Source organism: Macrobrachium rosenbergii, chromosome 4 (genome assembly GCF_040412425.1).
Source record: "Macrobrachium rosenbergii isolate ZJJX-2024 chromosome 4, ASM4041242v1, whole genome shotgun sequence".
NCBI lineage: Eukaryota > Metazoa > Arthropoda > Malacostraca > Decapoda > Palaemonidae > Macrobrachium > Macrobrachium rosenbergii.
The window spans coordinates 35311507-35328627 of record NC_089744.1 but is presented as its reverse complement, the minus strand read 5'-3'; the positions used below and the strand labels follow the sequence as shown (position 1 = coordinate 35328627).

Below are 17121 nucleotides of genomic sequence, written 5' to 3'. Positions count from 1 at the left end.
GATGTTCAGCCGAGTTACCGCACGGACGTAAGGAAAATGCTTTTTTCAAAAATTCATCATAAATCGAAATATTGTGCTAGAGACTTCCAATTTATTGCAAAATGAAGGTAAATGATTGAATATTACTAGAATGTAAGAGTTTTAGCTTACAATTGCGTTTTTCGACCATTTCGGTCGAGTTAAAGTTGACCGAAGGTTGAAATTTTGGCAGTTATCGTGATTTATGTGAAAATATTTCAAAACTGATAAAAGCTACAACCATGAGCTATTTTCTGTTGTGTTCTACATGAAATTGTGCACATTTTCATATATAAAAGTTTATGTAATGACTAATGTAAAATTATGCAAACATTACGACAACGTGACGAAAGAATTTCTGAGATGTTCGGCCGAGTTACGTCACAAGCGTAAGGAAAAGGTTTTTTTTTTCAGAAATTCACCATAAATCGAAATATTGTGCTAGAGACTTCCAGTTTGTTGCAAAATGAAGGTACATGGTTGAATATTACTAGAATATAAGAGTTTTAGCTTATAATTGCGTTTTTTTACCATTTCAGTCGAGTTAAAGTCGACCGAAGGTTTAAATTTTGGCAGTTATTGTGATTTATATGAAAATATTTCAAAACTGATGAAAGCTACAACCATGAGTTATTTTCTGTTGTATTCTACATGAAATTGCGCACATTTCCATATATAAAACTTTATGTAACGACTAATATAAAACGGTGCAAACATTACGACAACGTGACGAAAGAATTTCTGGCGTGGACGTAAGGAAAAAGTTTTTTTCAAAAATTCACCATAAATCGAAATGTTGTGCTAGAGACTTCCAATTTGTTGCAGAATGAAGGTAAATGATTGAATATTACTAGAATGTAAGAGTTTTAGCTTACAATTGCGTTTTTTTACCATTTCAGTTGAGTCAAAGTTGACCGAAGGTTGAAATCTTGGCAGTTATCGTGGTTTATATGAAAATACTTCCAAACTGATAAAAGCTACAACCATGGGTTGTATTTTGCTGTATTTTACATGAAATTGCACACATTTTCATATATAAAACTTTATGTAACGGCTAATATAACACTGCAAAAATTACGACAAAATGACGAAAGAATTTCTGAAATTTTCGGCAGAGTTACCACGCGGGCGTAAGGAAAAAGTTTTTTTCAAAAATTCACCATAAATCGAAATATTGTGCTAGAGACTTCCAATTTCTTGCAAAATGAAGGTACATGATTGAATATTACAAGAATGTAAGAGTTTTAGCTTACAATTGCGTTTTTCGACCATTTTGGTCGAGTCAAAGTTGACCGAAGGTTGAAATTTTTTGTAGTCGACGTACGGTACGTCCACTTGGCACCCAACAGACAATTTTAGTCGACGTATGATACGTCCAGTAGGCGTTTAAGGGTTAATAAAATTGGTACATTATTCTCGAGGAAACCCAATGAAGCAAGAATAAATTGATGCCAGTTAACAAGAAAACCAAAACAAGATAGCAAAGCATAACAGTTAGAAGAAGCCAGTGAAAGCTAATTATTAAGTATAACTATTCTATTATTGCTAGTTGGCTAGTAGTTACATAGAACTGAACAACATACCAAAATAAAATTTAAGTCGAATGCTGAAATATGCAATCCTGACACAATACAATACTTAATGCTCATCTCTTTAAACCAATAAATTAGGTAGTACTTATATAAACATTTTGCGAATTACCTAAGCAAACCAGATGTTTGTAGTGGAGATCCAGAGCTGTCCCACTCCTCAAGACTACTTCACTTTATTTATCATGTTTTTTTTCTACAGTACTTTAGTTGTTGAAGCTAAAAACCATAGTACCAAAGGCAAATAGCTGTCAAGAATAATAAAATCAGGTTTGTAATATTGAAAGTCCATCTGTGGATTATCATAATACACAGCTAACACACTGGATGCACAAAGAATGGCCCCATCTGCTGGAGAGCTCTGGGGATCCTCCAACACATTATTGGCTGACTGGGACACTTGACACATTATTGGCTGACTGGGACTCAAGTGTGTGGAACTATTTTGTGGCACACACAAGGCTAATTATAGGTAATGGGCTTTTGGTAAAAGTATCTATTATGTTCAGTGATTTTTACTTAGGTAGGTACATTAACTTCTGGTTTGATTTAATATTAACACTTGTACAAATATTACACTATCACAAATCTTAAATTCAGAAACAAATGTAAACTGAATTAGCACTATATAAGTTAGGACATATATTCTCTCTAGCCCAAAAGATTGGGTTAGAGAGAACTTGATTTTGAAATTTTCTTGAATATTTATTATGCACTATTTTTTTTCAGGCATTGGTACTAAAATGTGATGAATATTTTGAAGGTTTCTTGAATGTTTATTATGAACTATTTTTTTTTTCTTTTTAGGTATTGGTACCAAAATGTGATGAATATTTAGGTAAAATGGTTGAAGTCGAGATTATTGAAACTGGTAAACATTACATGCGTGGTCGTCCTATTGATACATCAAAGCTCATATCACCTTCCTTACAAGAGCCTTTACCAAAGGGAACAGTGTCAGGCTTATCACAGTTGGTAAGTACTGAAGATGAAGCAAAGAAGCATAAATTAAAAGAAGAATTAGTTAAACAGGAACGATACATTATTCTAAGTTTTATACTGTTAATTTCAGCTTTGTTGGTTAAACTAGTTTGGGTATGCTTTAAAATGATGAAGAGTATTTGATTATTAATAATTTACTAGTTTTTGCTGTTGTGTTTTGCTGTGTAGAAACAACAAAAAGTTCATTTTATATGTCAGAGCTTGATAATTTTTGTAAAATACAATAATATATAATTATTAAAACATTATTCATATCAGACAGTTCCTTCCTGTTCATATCAGACACTTCCTTCCTGATGTATAAAATAGAACTCTCAATTTCAAGTACAGTACTTGATGAAAACCACAAAGTCCAAAATATAGACTGCCTTAGGGCTAGATTGAAGGAGTAATTCTTAAATGAGAATCTCCTAATGTTGCACTGTAGATACGGATCTGGTATTTTCAAAGTGAATGGTTATTTCATCCAATGAAAACTTTATTCACAATATTTATGAGGAAACATTTACATAAATAACAAAGAAAAAGTTTGTCCTTAATATATATAAACAATATACAGTAATAAGCAAATATGGTCAAAGTACCAAAGTTTTACAATTTGTTTTTCCTGAATAACAGAAATATGTTACTTAGAATTACTTTCATTCCTAGTGATTTCACTGACATTGTCACTACTTTCAGATCCAACCACAGAATTTGCTTGAAAAGTTTTTGTCAAAGATTTGTAAACGCCTACAGCAGAACTAACAATACCTGTGACATCAGAAACATTAGATGGCAATATAAGTGTATTGTTTGTATTTGCCAAATTCTGGAATGCTTGAATATATGCTTGTGCTGTAGCTAAAGATGCTGCATTCAATCCTAAAAATAAAGATAAAAATATAAGTAATGCAATCCACTCATATATGTGAATATATCTCTACTAACAATGCCATAAATCTATCTTCCTACTCAAGACAAAAGAAATGGAGTTTAATTATAATTAACCTAAAGTTAAAGAAAAAGTTAAGTATAGCTTAGTTTTACCAGACCACTGAGCTGATTAACAGCTCTCCTAGGGCTGGCCCGAAGGATTAGACTTATTTTACGTGGCTAAGAACCAACTGGTTACTTAGCAATGGGACCTACAGCTTATTGTGGAATCCGAACCACATTATAGCGAGAAATGAATTTCTATCACCAGAAATAAATCCCTCTAACTCTTCATCAGCCGGCCAGGGAACTGAACTCCGGCCCATCGAGTGACAGTCCGCAGCTCTACCGACTCACCCAACAAAGAGCTGAAAGGGAGTAACTGCAGGATGGATAAAATGGAGGATGGAATGGAATATGAGATTTAAGCACAAAACCAAGCTCTGGGACCCATTCATTCAGCGCGATAAAACAGCAAGAGGTAGCGAAATTACAATAAAAAAAATTTTCTTGGCAGAGGTATGAGAAAGCTGGCAACCTGTAAAAGGCCCAGTCATGGTTTGGGATCTCTTATGTGGGAATAAAAGGCAGCCTGAGGTCTAGGTCTGGCTATATTGGTGCATGAATGGCCAGAAGACTTATTCACAGTTTGGTGGACCAGATGGTCATTGTTGTCTGTTCGATGTCTGCTGACTGCCACCTTAACCTGTTCCTTAAGAAAAAGTGAGGAAAATCCTAGAATGGTTTTGTTTCTCAGTGCTAATAGAATCATGCCCAACAAACCTGGAGATCTTAGAAAGAGCAGCATCATCTTTTCAATAACCAATGGCTGTTTCTTGGTGCTTAGGTAGAATCAGGGCCAACGAATCTGGAGATCTTAGAAAGGACAGCGTCTCTTCTTTTCAATAACCAACTGGGCCCCATACTTACTGTTAGATGAGCCAGATACGAGATGGTCTTGCCACCAGAATGCAGTAGTCTAGGAAGGTGGCATTCTCCTCAGTGTCGGTAGCCGTGGCAGCCAGAGAAATCTTGCCAATTGTTGTTGACCAAAGATTGAGCCATGAAACTGCCTGGAAAGCTGAAGACACTGTCAACTCCATTGAGGCAGACTCTTGATGTGTAAAGGAGGTGCCCTCTGCCTTGATTTGATCTAAAGAAAGACCCAAACCTAGACAAACCAAATCCGGATCTACCAACGTTAGCGGTTGCATAAAAATGTCTATGTCATGGAAGAGAAGAAGGGAGCATCTTAAATGACCTACCAGATCATCTTTCTCTTGGGACCCACAAGGGCCTCAAGACCTGAAGGAAAGTTTGAACTGGTAGCCGCAATCACTTCAGGTAGTTCGTTGTATCCACGAATGAGTTCCACGACTTCTGCATATGTTGTCAACAGTTCTTCTTGGCTTTCTGCATCGAGAGGGAGAGAGCCTTCTGCTCCAGGGCACAACTCTCTCGATCTGGCCTATCAAGCAAAATAGCGGAATCATTTGCATTCGTGTTGAATACTGGGGAATAGGAACAATCAGGGCCCAGGACATTCTTGGGAATATATATCGTTTGACCGAAGGAGCAGGGACCGTCTTGATCGTGGTCCTGTCCGCGAGAATGAGAGCGTGGACAATTAGATGATTAGATGACGGCTGTGGTTGAGTCTGCATCTGACGAGGGCTTCTTATCTTAAAAGAGGAACGGTCCCAACCACGAGCATGTTCCCTCAGGTGTGATGTCAACTTCTTAACGAGAGCCTTGTCATCCTTCTTAACAACCATGGTATTAACACTCGTTTCTTGAGCAGGACGAGCATGAGACAAAATGACTGTAACCTCTTGAGGAGAAGCCCAATTCATAGATCTACGGCCCTTGGAGGGGTCTTCTCTTGACGAATGCGTTGCCGCACAAGAATCAGGAACTCAGCAACGATCATCAGCAGCTAAGGCACAAGACGTACGGCTGTGACCCTTGTCAGACTCACGGCCGTCCATAGCAGCAAGAAACTTTGGAGGAGCAGCTGTAGAAGGACCAGGAACAGACTCTACACGGCCGAGATTAGCCGACCAAGACACAACTGGAGTAGACGGACGGTTGGTCTTGCTTCCAGACGAAGGAGAGATGGAGAGCCTGCAAATTTTCTTGCAAGGAGGAGCAACAAAGTCCTTCCTCCAATGCCTCTGTGGAATGGAACGAATAGAAGACGAAGATGATGTGTGAGGAGAAGACGATGATGAGGGAGAAGGAGATCTATGACGTCTCGTCTTCGATTTTGTCAAATCAGAGCAGCCGAGTTTCTTCAGAAGAGGACCTTCGAGTCTTTCCAGTAAGGCTTGAACAAAAGAGTCGGAAGGAGCAAACATATAAGGCCCAGGGGCGAAAAGCGATGGAAGATGCACAGCTGATAAAGGAACGGTGTAGGGGGAGGATTTCGTGGCTGTAGAGACGCAAGCAGATGTCACAGACACTAGTTCTAGATGGGAAGACAGGAGGTGGGACAGAAGAACCCCAATGTGGGGTTCCCCTGGTAGGCCTAAAGATGGCCAACACTCGGTCAGCTTCTCATCATCCATGCCTGAAACAACAGTACAAAGGGGAGTCTACTCTCTCCCATTTATCACCCAGTTGCCACCAAACCTTGTTGTATTTTTAACCGGATCCAGCTAGCACTTAGAGATTTTCCCCTATGTTAAGACCGTCAGTTTTGTTCCGTATATGAACAAGTTAAAATTTATAGCAAAAGTGGGAAGCTTTTATTACATATGAGGACTTGGAGATGTATCAAGAGGCTGGAAAAAGACATCAAAGATGGCTTGGATGTGATAAAAAGAGATGAGTAACAGTTGGCCAGATGAGCAGTAGATTTGGAAGTAGCAGGATGAAGACCTACAACTGATGGGAGTTCAGGCAGAAATAGCACAAGACAGAGAAGAGCAGAAAAAACAAATTTTATATCTCACATCCCCAAAAATAGTAACGTAGAAATCACACAAGATGAAGAAGGTCGGAAGGCATTCATTTTATACCTCTCACCGCAAAAATGGTAAAGTTAAATGTATAAATCACAAATTTGTTATGTAATTTGTATTTTCTCTAGGTATACAAGCTGAAGCCTCTCATATATGGAGTCATCTTCAGAGGATGCATTAACATATATGGAGACTCAGTCATTAGGTGGTAGGTAGTCCCCCATGTCAAAGGCTGAGTACCTACCAGGAGAGGCAGCCATCCTGCTGCTTGAAACCCTGGGTGAGGGATCAGCACTGCTACCCACACCATGGAGGACCAGAACAAATTCCATGGAAAAAGTCCCATCAGCTGGCAGCTTTTTCCAGCTAATGATAATTGATGGGTTCAGGAAAATCTCTACAATGTCTTCCCTTCCCCTTGTTATAGAAGAGGGGACAAAGGGTATTGCATCTGAGCTAGTATTGTACTCATCTCAAACTCATTCAGGTCCAGCTTGTACTCTGACTCTATCTGGCTTAAGTACTTAAATGATATACAGGGTGCTTGGTTTAGAACCCAGTAATCACACCACTTGGTTAACACACTTCGAGTCCCAAGGAGAGGATATCAAGAGACTTGTGGGTGACATCCGTCAGGAGGAATGAGGTAAAGGTTGTAGGACCACCACACCAGACCCTGGCCCTCATTACCTGTTGAACCAAAAAGTTCTTCCAAAAGGCAAGAGAAGGTCCCATGCCCCTGACATCGTGAACTCTCGGACAGGTGAGAAGGCCCAACTCTGAGGAGGACTCGAACACCTGTGTAATGACATAATGAAGCCAGAAGATGGTATTCAGAGACATCTCCTCCTTGAAACGACCAGTGCTAATGAAAAGCCACCTGTACTCCAGCCCTTAGGAGTGTGTTCTTTTCAGATAGCACTCACAGGGCATAGACCAGGAACGACAGCATCTCATCCAGGTCTTCATCAAAAAAAGTCAGAGAAAGAAGGGATTGAGAAACACTTGAATATTCCTCTTGTTCGGAACCAAGGGATTTTGGGTTTTACTATGAATTTCAGTATGAAGGAGAGCAAGCCCACACCCTTCCAACTGCTGAATGAGATGAGACAAAAATATAATTCCCTGACATTCTCCAGTAATGCTAGGGCCAAAAGGAAAACCATTTTCAGCGTATCTGTCGACTGAGATAACTCATAGGGGGGTAACTGTGAGGCTCTGAAAGACCAGAGAATCATCCCAATCTGGGGGGCCAAATTTCCCAGGGAGGGCAGGATTGCTCAATATTCTTTATGAGTAAGGATAAATGTGCTAGATAAGTCCAAACCTTTTTTGTGGGAAAAACTGAGAAAGTGCTGGTAATTAACCTTTACCTGAAGAAAGCACGGCCCTTTGTCTCATCGAAGAAAGACAAGTCTGCTATTTGTTGAAGAGGTACTGACTGGAGAGTAACCCCTTTTACAACACCAATTGCAAAAGATGTTCCTCTTCCCCTGGAACTGTACACATTTGTGGAGCAGCAGTGGAGGTAGCCAGATATTTCTCTTGCTGCCCTGCGAGAAAAGCCTCTCTGCCTCACAGATGCTGGATAACCTCCACCTGTGAAGTTGAAGGGATTGGATCGCTAGATGATTCCTGCTTATGTGTCCCACAAGACGGAGACTCCCATGCTCTCAGCAACTCCCTCCTTTCTTCTTTCCTCTGCTCACTCTTTTTGACTTGCCCTGAAAGGGAGGACAAAAGGGTGGGAGGTGCCTGAGTCCTTACTAGAAGGAGAGGGTGCTTGCTCTTGTCGGAACTGTAGGTACTGAGGTTTCCTCTGAGTACCTAAAGTAGAACATTTGGTGACACCCAATGGTTTTGCAGGCAGTACCTTGCCTCCCTGTGGTGGCTTAAAGGTGGCCACACAGGAGATCAGAGAACCTCAGGAGGCCTCTCTCTTATCTCTACAGTCATAGCACATTCTTAAGGGAATCTCAGGGGTCCTGTTTCTTCATCTCTATGGTTGCTACCCCAAATCTCTCCTATGTAGGATCAGGTTTGCCCATGCATACTGGTGGCCTGGTTGGCTAGGTGAGTGAGTTCCTTGCTGCCTTGAACCATCCCTTTGCTGGAGTAGTTATGCCACACTGCCAAAGGTTCAGCCGAGAGGTGGCATGAGCAACCGCCATCATCACCCATTCTAAGTTGTTTGTATCTGTAAAGGTGAAGGAGAGCCCCTCATGACAGAGGCTTTCAAGAAGCAGGTTTTTCATGAGACAACGTAACGACGAATCCAATCTAAGAGAACCTTCTGGAGTGCAGCATTTCTTCTGCCTGGTCAGCAGAGGGGGAGGAGTTTGCTTGATAAGCCACTACAAAGTAGCTCCAATCATGGTGACCTTACTCAAGGTCTCACCCCCAGGAGGAAACCAACCACCCACTCCGAGGATGAAACTGTCAGCAAAACTGATGCTGAGGTCACCTCCCCAAGATTATTCAACTCATAAATGAATGTAGTAAGCTCCTGAAACTGCTGTTCCTGATTTGCCAAGAGGGGCTCTAGGGGAGGAGGGTCCTCAGTACCCAAAAGCTCACCATTAATACAAGCACCTGCTGCCTCCAGAGCAGTGGAGACATTTACCTTAAATTCCCAATCTTGCTCCCACTCCTGACCCACAAGTGGGGAGCCCTCAGTGCTAGTAGGCAGCAAGTGCCAGCAAGGATACAGGCCAAACGTGCCTCTGATGTAGGGTCCAGAGCAGGAGCAAGGAAAAGAATGCTAGGTAGGAGCACTATGTTCTCTCTCCTTCCATGGGCAAGAAGGAATACATAGCCAGAAGGTAGAGGGGACAGGAGACCTCTCCCAGGAGCAAGAATTAGCCTGCTAGACAGGGGTATGTGTTGACCCTTCCTCCTAGCTGTGGACTTGAATAGGGGGTTGTGCAGCACCTTCCCAGCATGAACCCAAAGGAGCATGGTGAGAAGTAGAAGGAGCATGGCTCTTGACTGAGTGAAGGTGTGATGATGCACTGCCACAAGCTAAGAATGCCGGTTGCTCGAGGACAACCTAATTTCTCTGCTCTGCCTCCTATGGGGGAAGCAACAGTGCAGTGAATTCAGGAACCTCTTCCTATTTACCTTGGACAGCTTCTTGTGACAATAGTCCGAGGAGGATGAGGAAAATGACTGACAAGGAGGAGGAGGCCAATGAGGATGAAGAGTAACAAAGCCTCCTCTTTGGTCTCTGAGATCTATCCAACTCTCTATATAGTCTGTGCACCAATACATCCATTGGGGAAAGGAGGGAAGGTTGATGTCATCACCTCCACATGCTCACCAACAGGTGGGACCTCGGTAAGATGGGGGATACCTGTAGGGAAGGAGTCAGTACCTGTGGCATTACTAGAGTGATTTGTTGGTCCCTATTCTTTCCTGCTAAGGAGTCATGAAATGCCAAGAAAGAGGGAGCACCAGCATTATTCAAGAAAGGCCACAACTTCCTTGGGTATACAAAGTTACATATCCTTAATTTCCTCATCGTCCAGTGAGGGATAAAGGGGTTTGTAGAAGGCGATATTTCCTTCCCAGAAGTGGAAGCACTTGGGGAGGGGGAAAGGGGGGATGATCACTAGGGATACGTAAGATTTTGAAGGACTATGCGTCCCTTCTGGCATGGGTCCACATTCTCGAGGTGCTGGGAACCTTTACGTGTTTTTCTTCTCTACTATAGTGCTCCCACGGGGGTTAGACCAAGCCCCTCCTTACCTCTAATGCTCCCACGGGGGTTAGACCAAGCCCCTCCTTACCTCTAAGTGATGTGCATACTTTGTGTGAATCCCCGCAATAAGACACTGAACCAGATTAGTGACGGGATAAATTGAAAATAAGAGAATATTGCACAAGGAAATCAGATTGGGCAAAGATGAAAGACTATACCAGGTAGGAATTTCAGGTAAAAAGAGCAAAAACCTGAATCTAATGGAGAGAATTCATTTCACATTCTAACCCCCATACAGTAAAATCTGACAAAAATGTTAATGGTATCGTTGTAATTTTATGTGCAAAGTATATTAACCTGTAGTGTACAAGTTGGTGAAAATCCTCAAAGAATACAGCTTCAAAATTGACAACCCCTAAACTAATACAGTACAACACTGGAGTAAAGGAATAATGTATCTCAATGTCTGTTACGCTACTGGATATTCAGACCAAGATTGTCTTTCAATATCTTCAGATTGTTTATGGAACTCTTAAATTTCAGAAATTCAGGGAGCTAAAAGAGTGTGACATTTATATAAAATGCACTCATGAGTAAAAGTAGTTTCATAAATATACACCTCTATTTTACTTACACTGAATTAATATTTAGAGGTGCCTCAAAGTCCTACTAATTCATCCAAGGGCACCCTTGAGAAAGAAAATCTAATATCTTCCCAACATGACCAGTAGTCATACTATTCTACAATTTCAGCTGGCAATCAGTTCCTGAATACAGTTATCTTATATGTGAAGAGTGGCTTGAGTTTAACCTTTCTAGTTCCATTTCCCATCAGACAGACTTAGTTTGGTTACTAAAAACATTTCTCACTTACCAAATTACTTGTTTAATGACCATGTTTACTTATGACCAGCTCTTTTTCTCAAATTGTAGCAGTAGCAGAAAGTGATTCACCAAAATTGAACACTTCTCCATAGAATGCATAATCTGCTTCCTTCAACAAATAAATGTTCTTTATCTAATAAACCTACCAACCAATAATTCTGACCATACTGTATCTATAATCAGCATAACATAGCACCATATGGTCTCCAAGGCCTGGTGCTTGATTGATATTAATTCTATTCAATTCAACAGAAAGTGATGAAGGTAATCCTTCATGAATTTGGAAATCATACATTTAATACTGCACAAAGAACACTGAATCAGCTTGGGAGGGAGTGACATAAAAGTGTATGCAAGGCATATGGAAAAAATGCCTAAAAAGTTTTGTGATATTTTCGAAGAGTCTGACAAAAACAAAACACAATATGTTGATATCATAAAAACAAAAACTGTAGAACTTCCTGGTGTGCTTAGTTTAGATGTTGCATTGGAAGGTATGAAGAATTACGGGAACATGTTGACGGAGAGATAACTAATGAAAATTTAACAATTACAAATGCAGCAGCACTTGAAAGAAGAGGAAAGAATGGAAATACAAGTTTATTGTAAAGGGGTTAGCTGGTTTGTTCTCAAAAGTATATGCAGCTATATTATAAGTAAGGGTGAGGAACAAACTGTTCAGTGGTTTACAAGAGTAGAACAACAAATGAATAAACTGTTACAATGCTATTGTGACATTTTGAAGAAAAAAGGAAAATTACGAAGCAAACCATACTAATGAGAGTCTTCTTGAAAACTACACCCCGGACCCCTACCCCTTCAGTCCTTCAATTTCCCCTCTCCCCCTTACCTAAGCTTTTGTATTATTTCCATGTCTACTACTTTCCTGAGTATTTATCATCCCACATCCAATCCATTTCATTCTATTTTCCAACCACTGGACAGTACATCTCTTCACTATGTATTCATACAAAATATGATCTTCCTACCAATCTATTGCCTTAATTCTTAGCATTCTACAGTCACACCATTCCAAAATCTCCTTGTTCTTTGTCAGTGCCCATGTTTCACCAGCATGCAGTATTATAGTTCTAACATACACCCTATTGTAAGGTTTTGTAGCTAACTAATGGGATACTTTTATCTGCCAGTCATCCAGCAGTTTCTATTTTGTGTTTCTTGCTGCCCTCCCTATGCCTGCTATATAATCCTATATGCTCTCAAAGTAGCAAAAAAGTTTTACTTCTTCAAAGACTTGTCCTTCTACCACAACATGGTGCACCATCTCCCTTCTTCATTTGCTCTTACACATTTCAGGCATAAAAAAAATCTCTAATCCATGTACACTGGAACCCAGAGTATCTCCTGTGAGAGCAAGTGTTAGTAACAGCACCAAGTTCAAGCCACACCTTTTCCAAGCCATCCAAATTTCAGCTTTCACAACTACTACTTTACATCCTTTTTCAGTCACCACAGGCTTTGCTCTGTCATAGCTGATTTTCAGTCTTCTCTATTCCACCCCTTAGCCTTTTACAGTTCTGCAACCTCTTCCTCCAATTAAAATGGTAATCAGTACTCATTTAATCTATGCCTATTAAACATACAGAATATGTACAATGTACACATTACTGAGGTTAAACAGACCAAAAATATATATTTTTTAAAAACATATTTTTTTTATCTTGGAGTAAACTGAATATTTAGATTACAAACAAAAAAAAGCCACAGGACCATACTACATAGGATTTTCTGATCAAATAAAAGTACCAATTCCATAGAAAAACATTCAAATACATAGTACTCATACAACATACCTTGCTGATGCTGAAGTGATTCACACAATATCCTCAGTCCTTCTGCCTGGCCTTTAGCACTATTGATTTGTTCAATTTTTTCAGCTTCTGATGCCAAAATGCGAGCTTGTCTTTTACCTTCGGCTACATTGATCTAGTAAAAAACAAATGTATAGTTGATTATGCCATACTTCATTTTCCTTTGTTAATTAAACAAATTTACTTTCTTAAATTGATTCAGGAATCACAGTATATTAAATCTAATAAAAGAGATATACAGGACTGAGGTAAGTAAAGGGCAATGCAGTATGTGAAACTTCCTAAACAATGTATGTCATTCAAAATGCTTAACAGGTTGATGTGATCATATAACAAATAAATTATTATGGTAAAGCATAATACCAAAATTAGTTAGTGAATGCAATACAGTACATAAAATATGTAATTCATATACTAAATTTGCCCGGGAAAATATTGAAGAAGAGAATATATTTGCTTTGTAAAACTTGTAATTATGTGAACCTGGTTCAATACAAGTATGGTAAATAACTACAGTATATTGATTTGCAAAACTACACAATGAAATACCTCAGCTGTTCGTACACCCTCTGAATCCAATATAGCTGCTCTTTTCTTCCTCTCAGCTTCAACTTGCATCTGCATGGCCTCCTGCACACGGGGAGGAAGCTTAATGTCACCTTAATTAAGATGAGAAAGATAAGATTTATGTATTAGCTGGCATGTAGAGGTAAATATTTTTTCATACTTTCCAATACATATATTAGCAGGCTTTGAGCCATATAAATAACTTAGGATCAAATAGCATTTCTAATATGGAGGGAAAACTGATTACATATCACAGAAAAATCTACCAACATATTACTGCAGTCTTCCTAATACAATACAGTAGTTATAGGAGCTAGCAGCGAGACAAAAAGCATAGCCTTACAGATTCTAAGAAGTGTGTACAGTGAATAATTCCAAATACTGTACTGTAATAATTACAATGGACACTACCACACATTATGCACAAAAGTTTTGGATTATTCATATATATAAGGTTTCACATCTACTCAGAAACAATACAGTTATATCCATTCATACACCAAGGGCCAGAAAAATTGCGGCTTACAAAAATAAGAAAATAAGATGATAATTTAACCTAGGGACCTGGATGCAAACAATACCTGTCCACGTTTCCATAATAAGACAAAAAGTTCTCGAGTTGCTCTGTAAGATGAAACCTATCTGCTACCCCTACCTAGTATACTAATCTGAACTTGACATTCTTGGTTACTGTTATGTTAGCAAAGCAAACTTTCTCTGAAATTATTTTCATTCTAAGTATCCTTAAATAAAGCCAGTATGATGATTTCACTTTAGCTGTAAAATCTTGAATACATTAAGGTAGTAAGTGCTTGAGGTACCTCTCTATTTTAAAGTTCATATTCATTTTGCATTTTTTTTTCTGGCGAGAGTGACATTTTATTAAATTAATGTCATCACTAATGACATTACAGTTCGTCACTGACTTTCAACTACACTGACTAACGATGGATTTGATCTTACGGCAGCATTTTACAGTGCCATAACTTGATGTTGCATCAAGTTATGGCACCATTGACAGTGCAAACGGCAACAATAGGGATCGAGTTAATGGTGCTTACGGTGCTGTAACTTGATGCAACATTGTTATGGTGCCATAAGCGCTGATAACAGCGAAACACCAACTTACGGCAAAAATCAACTTTCAGCGTGGCACTGGAATGGATCCCCCACCGCAAGTCAAGGACCTACTTGTGCCTGCCCTTGTCACAAGTGTAATCTGTTGTGAGTTTTAAATCACACTAATGCTATTTATAGCTCCAAAACTTTAACATGATTATCAATCACCCATAGCAAATTATTTGAGTATGGCTCACATTTCTGGATCAAAAGTCAACCAATTTCTCTATTGACCTACAACCAAGTCTTAGAAAGTGTTAGGATACAAGGTTGGAAATGGTTAGAAGCTTCTGATTTAGGAGAATTAGGAGACACATTTGCAATGTTAAGCTAAAGCATTCCTCGTTTGTACAGAATCTGTAACATAACGACCAGTTGTGGACTGGGAGTATAATTCTGCGATATCTTTGTCTGGCACATCATACTCAATTCAAAAGAAGAAACAAAGTGAGAAGCCGTGTATTTTGTCTCAAACACTAGACACAAGGTGGACCTATAGCCCTTGACCGCTGGTGCAGATAACAGAAAATCCAATACCTGTAGAACAGTGACATGGAGTAGTTCAGAGCTCCCTTCTATTACACAAATCAAATACCTTCCACTCTGAATGGTAGAATCTGGAAGTGGACTGCTTGGCTGGATTGGCAATGACTTGAGCAGCTCCTGACGAAACCTCTTTGAGCAGTGATTAGTTGTGGGTTATTTCCCTTGCCAAAGAAATTGGTAACACAAGGTTTAAGATGAACTCGCCGAAGTTGCAAAATTTGTGCCTCCAGTATGACCAAAAAGTCTATGGAATCTTGGTGAAAATCTCAATTTAGTAAAAAATTTTTCTGCACTGTTAAGTCCAAACCCTATAGTGGAGACAACCATTTTCAATCACCTGTGTCTTCAGTGGCCCCAAAATAGTTTATCAATTTCTACATTACTCTGCACTATTCGTGTCTGAGTTGAAGTCAGTACGCTCCTAAATGAAAAAAAGTCTTTAAAGGGAGAAGAAGGAATACTTTTAGCACTGGAATAAACTGATGAAACCTTATATGTATTTCCATTCCCCATTATTGGAAGGGGTTGTCATGTTTAAACAAGAGACACAGAAGTTGATCTCCAACAATAAAACACTGCGAGAGCACTATCAGTCACACTACAAGATAGCTGAGTTGATATATCAAACACATGGGTTCTAACAGATGAGACTGACTTCTATTATAGGCAGCTGGATTTTGAATTTTAAAAGTCAGGTTCTCATTTGGAGTCTTGAGTTGCTCATTTCATTAGACAGGATTAGCTACACTTTGTACATAGCATGAAGACATTTGGAAAATTTGTGAAATTAGTCAAAGGTGAGTTGCACACACCCTCAGCTTACAAACGAGATCTAGGCAAGCTGAATGCAATGGTAGGTTTGAGAGGTGCATGCATGAGTCTGAATGTAGTAAGAGTAGATGAGCAACCCATCCCTATACATAACAATACTGGTATGAGGTTCTGCTACATCTGACTTATCTGTACACCTGGAAGAGCCATATCCATTGCTTTAGGCAGAACTTAAAAATTTTAAAGGTATCATTAGAATCACCTCTGATAATGTAAATCCCTCAATTCCATAGCAAGACTGTAATCTGTGGAGCAAATCCACTACAACTTCTACCAGGGGCTTGACTTTGATGAAGTATACAAAAATTATCTGAAAAAGGAAAACCCCAACTTGAAAACTTATGTCCCTAAGAACTAAAGGCTCTGCTCAAGCTACCAGGAGATGAATCTCTTACACATCATGAAGAGTGTTTCTGTAACATGGATGAGTAATTCAAGTTCCATGTTCAACACAAGCTTTTAACTAATTATCAAAGAAGACTTCTTCAAGGTAAAAGACTCACGTGTAGAAAAATCAGCAAAAAGAGTACCCTTTGTAAACACACCATTTCTATTATCATGGGTAGCCTGGAATTTATCAGATTCTGCTGACACTGTGGGTTCCTGAGTCTTTATCTGGACTTAAGAAAATTATGAATTAGAATCCATGTCTGAATCAGTTAATGAAGATGCACCAAGTTCATGCAATTTATGCCACATCATTACAATGAGTTCAAGATGTCCTTTTACCCTTGTGGCTCTTACTGAAAATTCCTCAAGAAACGGTGACTTCCTCCAACAAAGAGGAGTGATATTGTGAGTCTATCAATCAAGAGGGAATTCTAAATCTTCCATAAGTTGTCTAAAAGTCATTATCAATGATGCTTCCTCTGTATTTGGAGTTTATAGGAAAAATAATTATATTCTATAGTGCCTGTAAATTCCTTTCTGAGGGCCTTGAAGAGATAGAGCCTAAATGGGTACATGAAAACTTGGATGCAATATAGAACCTTTATTTATAAAGAAGGATGAACACCTCTTAAAGCCTTCTTGAGTCATATAAAAGCCATTGCTCATCCGACATATTACTACACCCTTCCAAAAAACCTGCTTGGCCCCTAATGTACTCTAGATAATGTAAGCATCTTTCAGCAAACTGGATTTAAAGCTTTTAC

At 39.3% G+C, this 17121-nt stretch overlaps 2 protein-coding genes across 5 annotated transcripts in view; one reads left to right on the top strand and one right to left on the bottom strand.

Annotated features, from left to right (window-relative positions):
* Nucleotides 1-2866, top strand: part of LOC136832678 (threonylcarbamoyladenosine tRNA methylthiotransferase) — a 49339-nt gene extending 46473 nt beyond the window's left edge. For both annotated transcript variants that reach the window (XM_067094044.1, XM_067094055.1), the window contains exon 12: nucleotides 2415-2866. In XM_067094044.1, coding sequence (XP_066950145.1) covers nucleotides 2415-2732 — 318 coding nt within the window. In that variant the 3' untranslated portion in view covers nucleotides 2733-2866. The remainder of the gene's footprint in view (nucleotides 1-2414) is intronic.
* A 200-nt stretch (nucleotides 2867-3066) lies between these two features.
* Nucleotides 3067-17121, bottom strand: part of Stoml2 (stomatin like 2) — a 33417-nt gene continuing 19362 nt past the window's right edge. For all 3 annotated transcript variants that reach the window (XM_067094076.1, XM_067094085.1, XM_067094070.1), the window contains exons 6-8: nucleotides 13454-13563; nucleotides 12887-13019; nucleotides 3067-3473 (exon numbers count right to left, since the gene is read on the bottom strand). In XM_067094076.1, coding sequence (XP_066950177.1) covers nucleotides 3235-3473; nucleotides 12887-13019; nucleotides 13454-13563 — 482 coding nt within the window. In that variant the 3' untranslated portion in view covers nucleotides 3067-3234. The remainder of the gene's footprint in view (nucleotides 3474-12886; nucleotides 13020-13453; nucleotides 13564-17121) is intronic.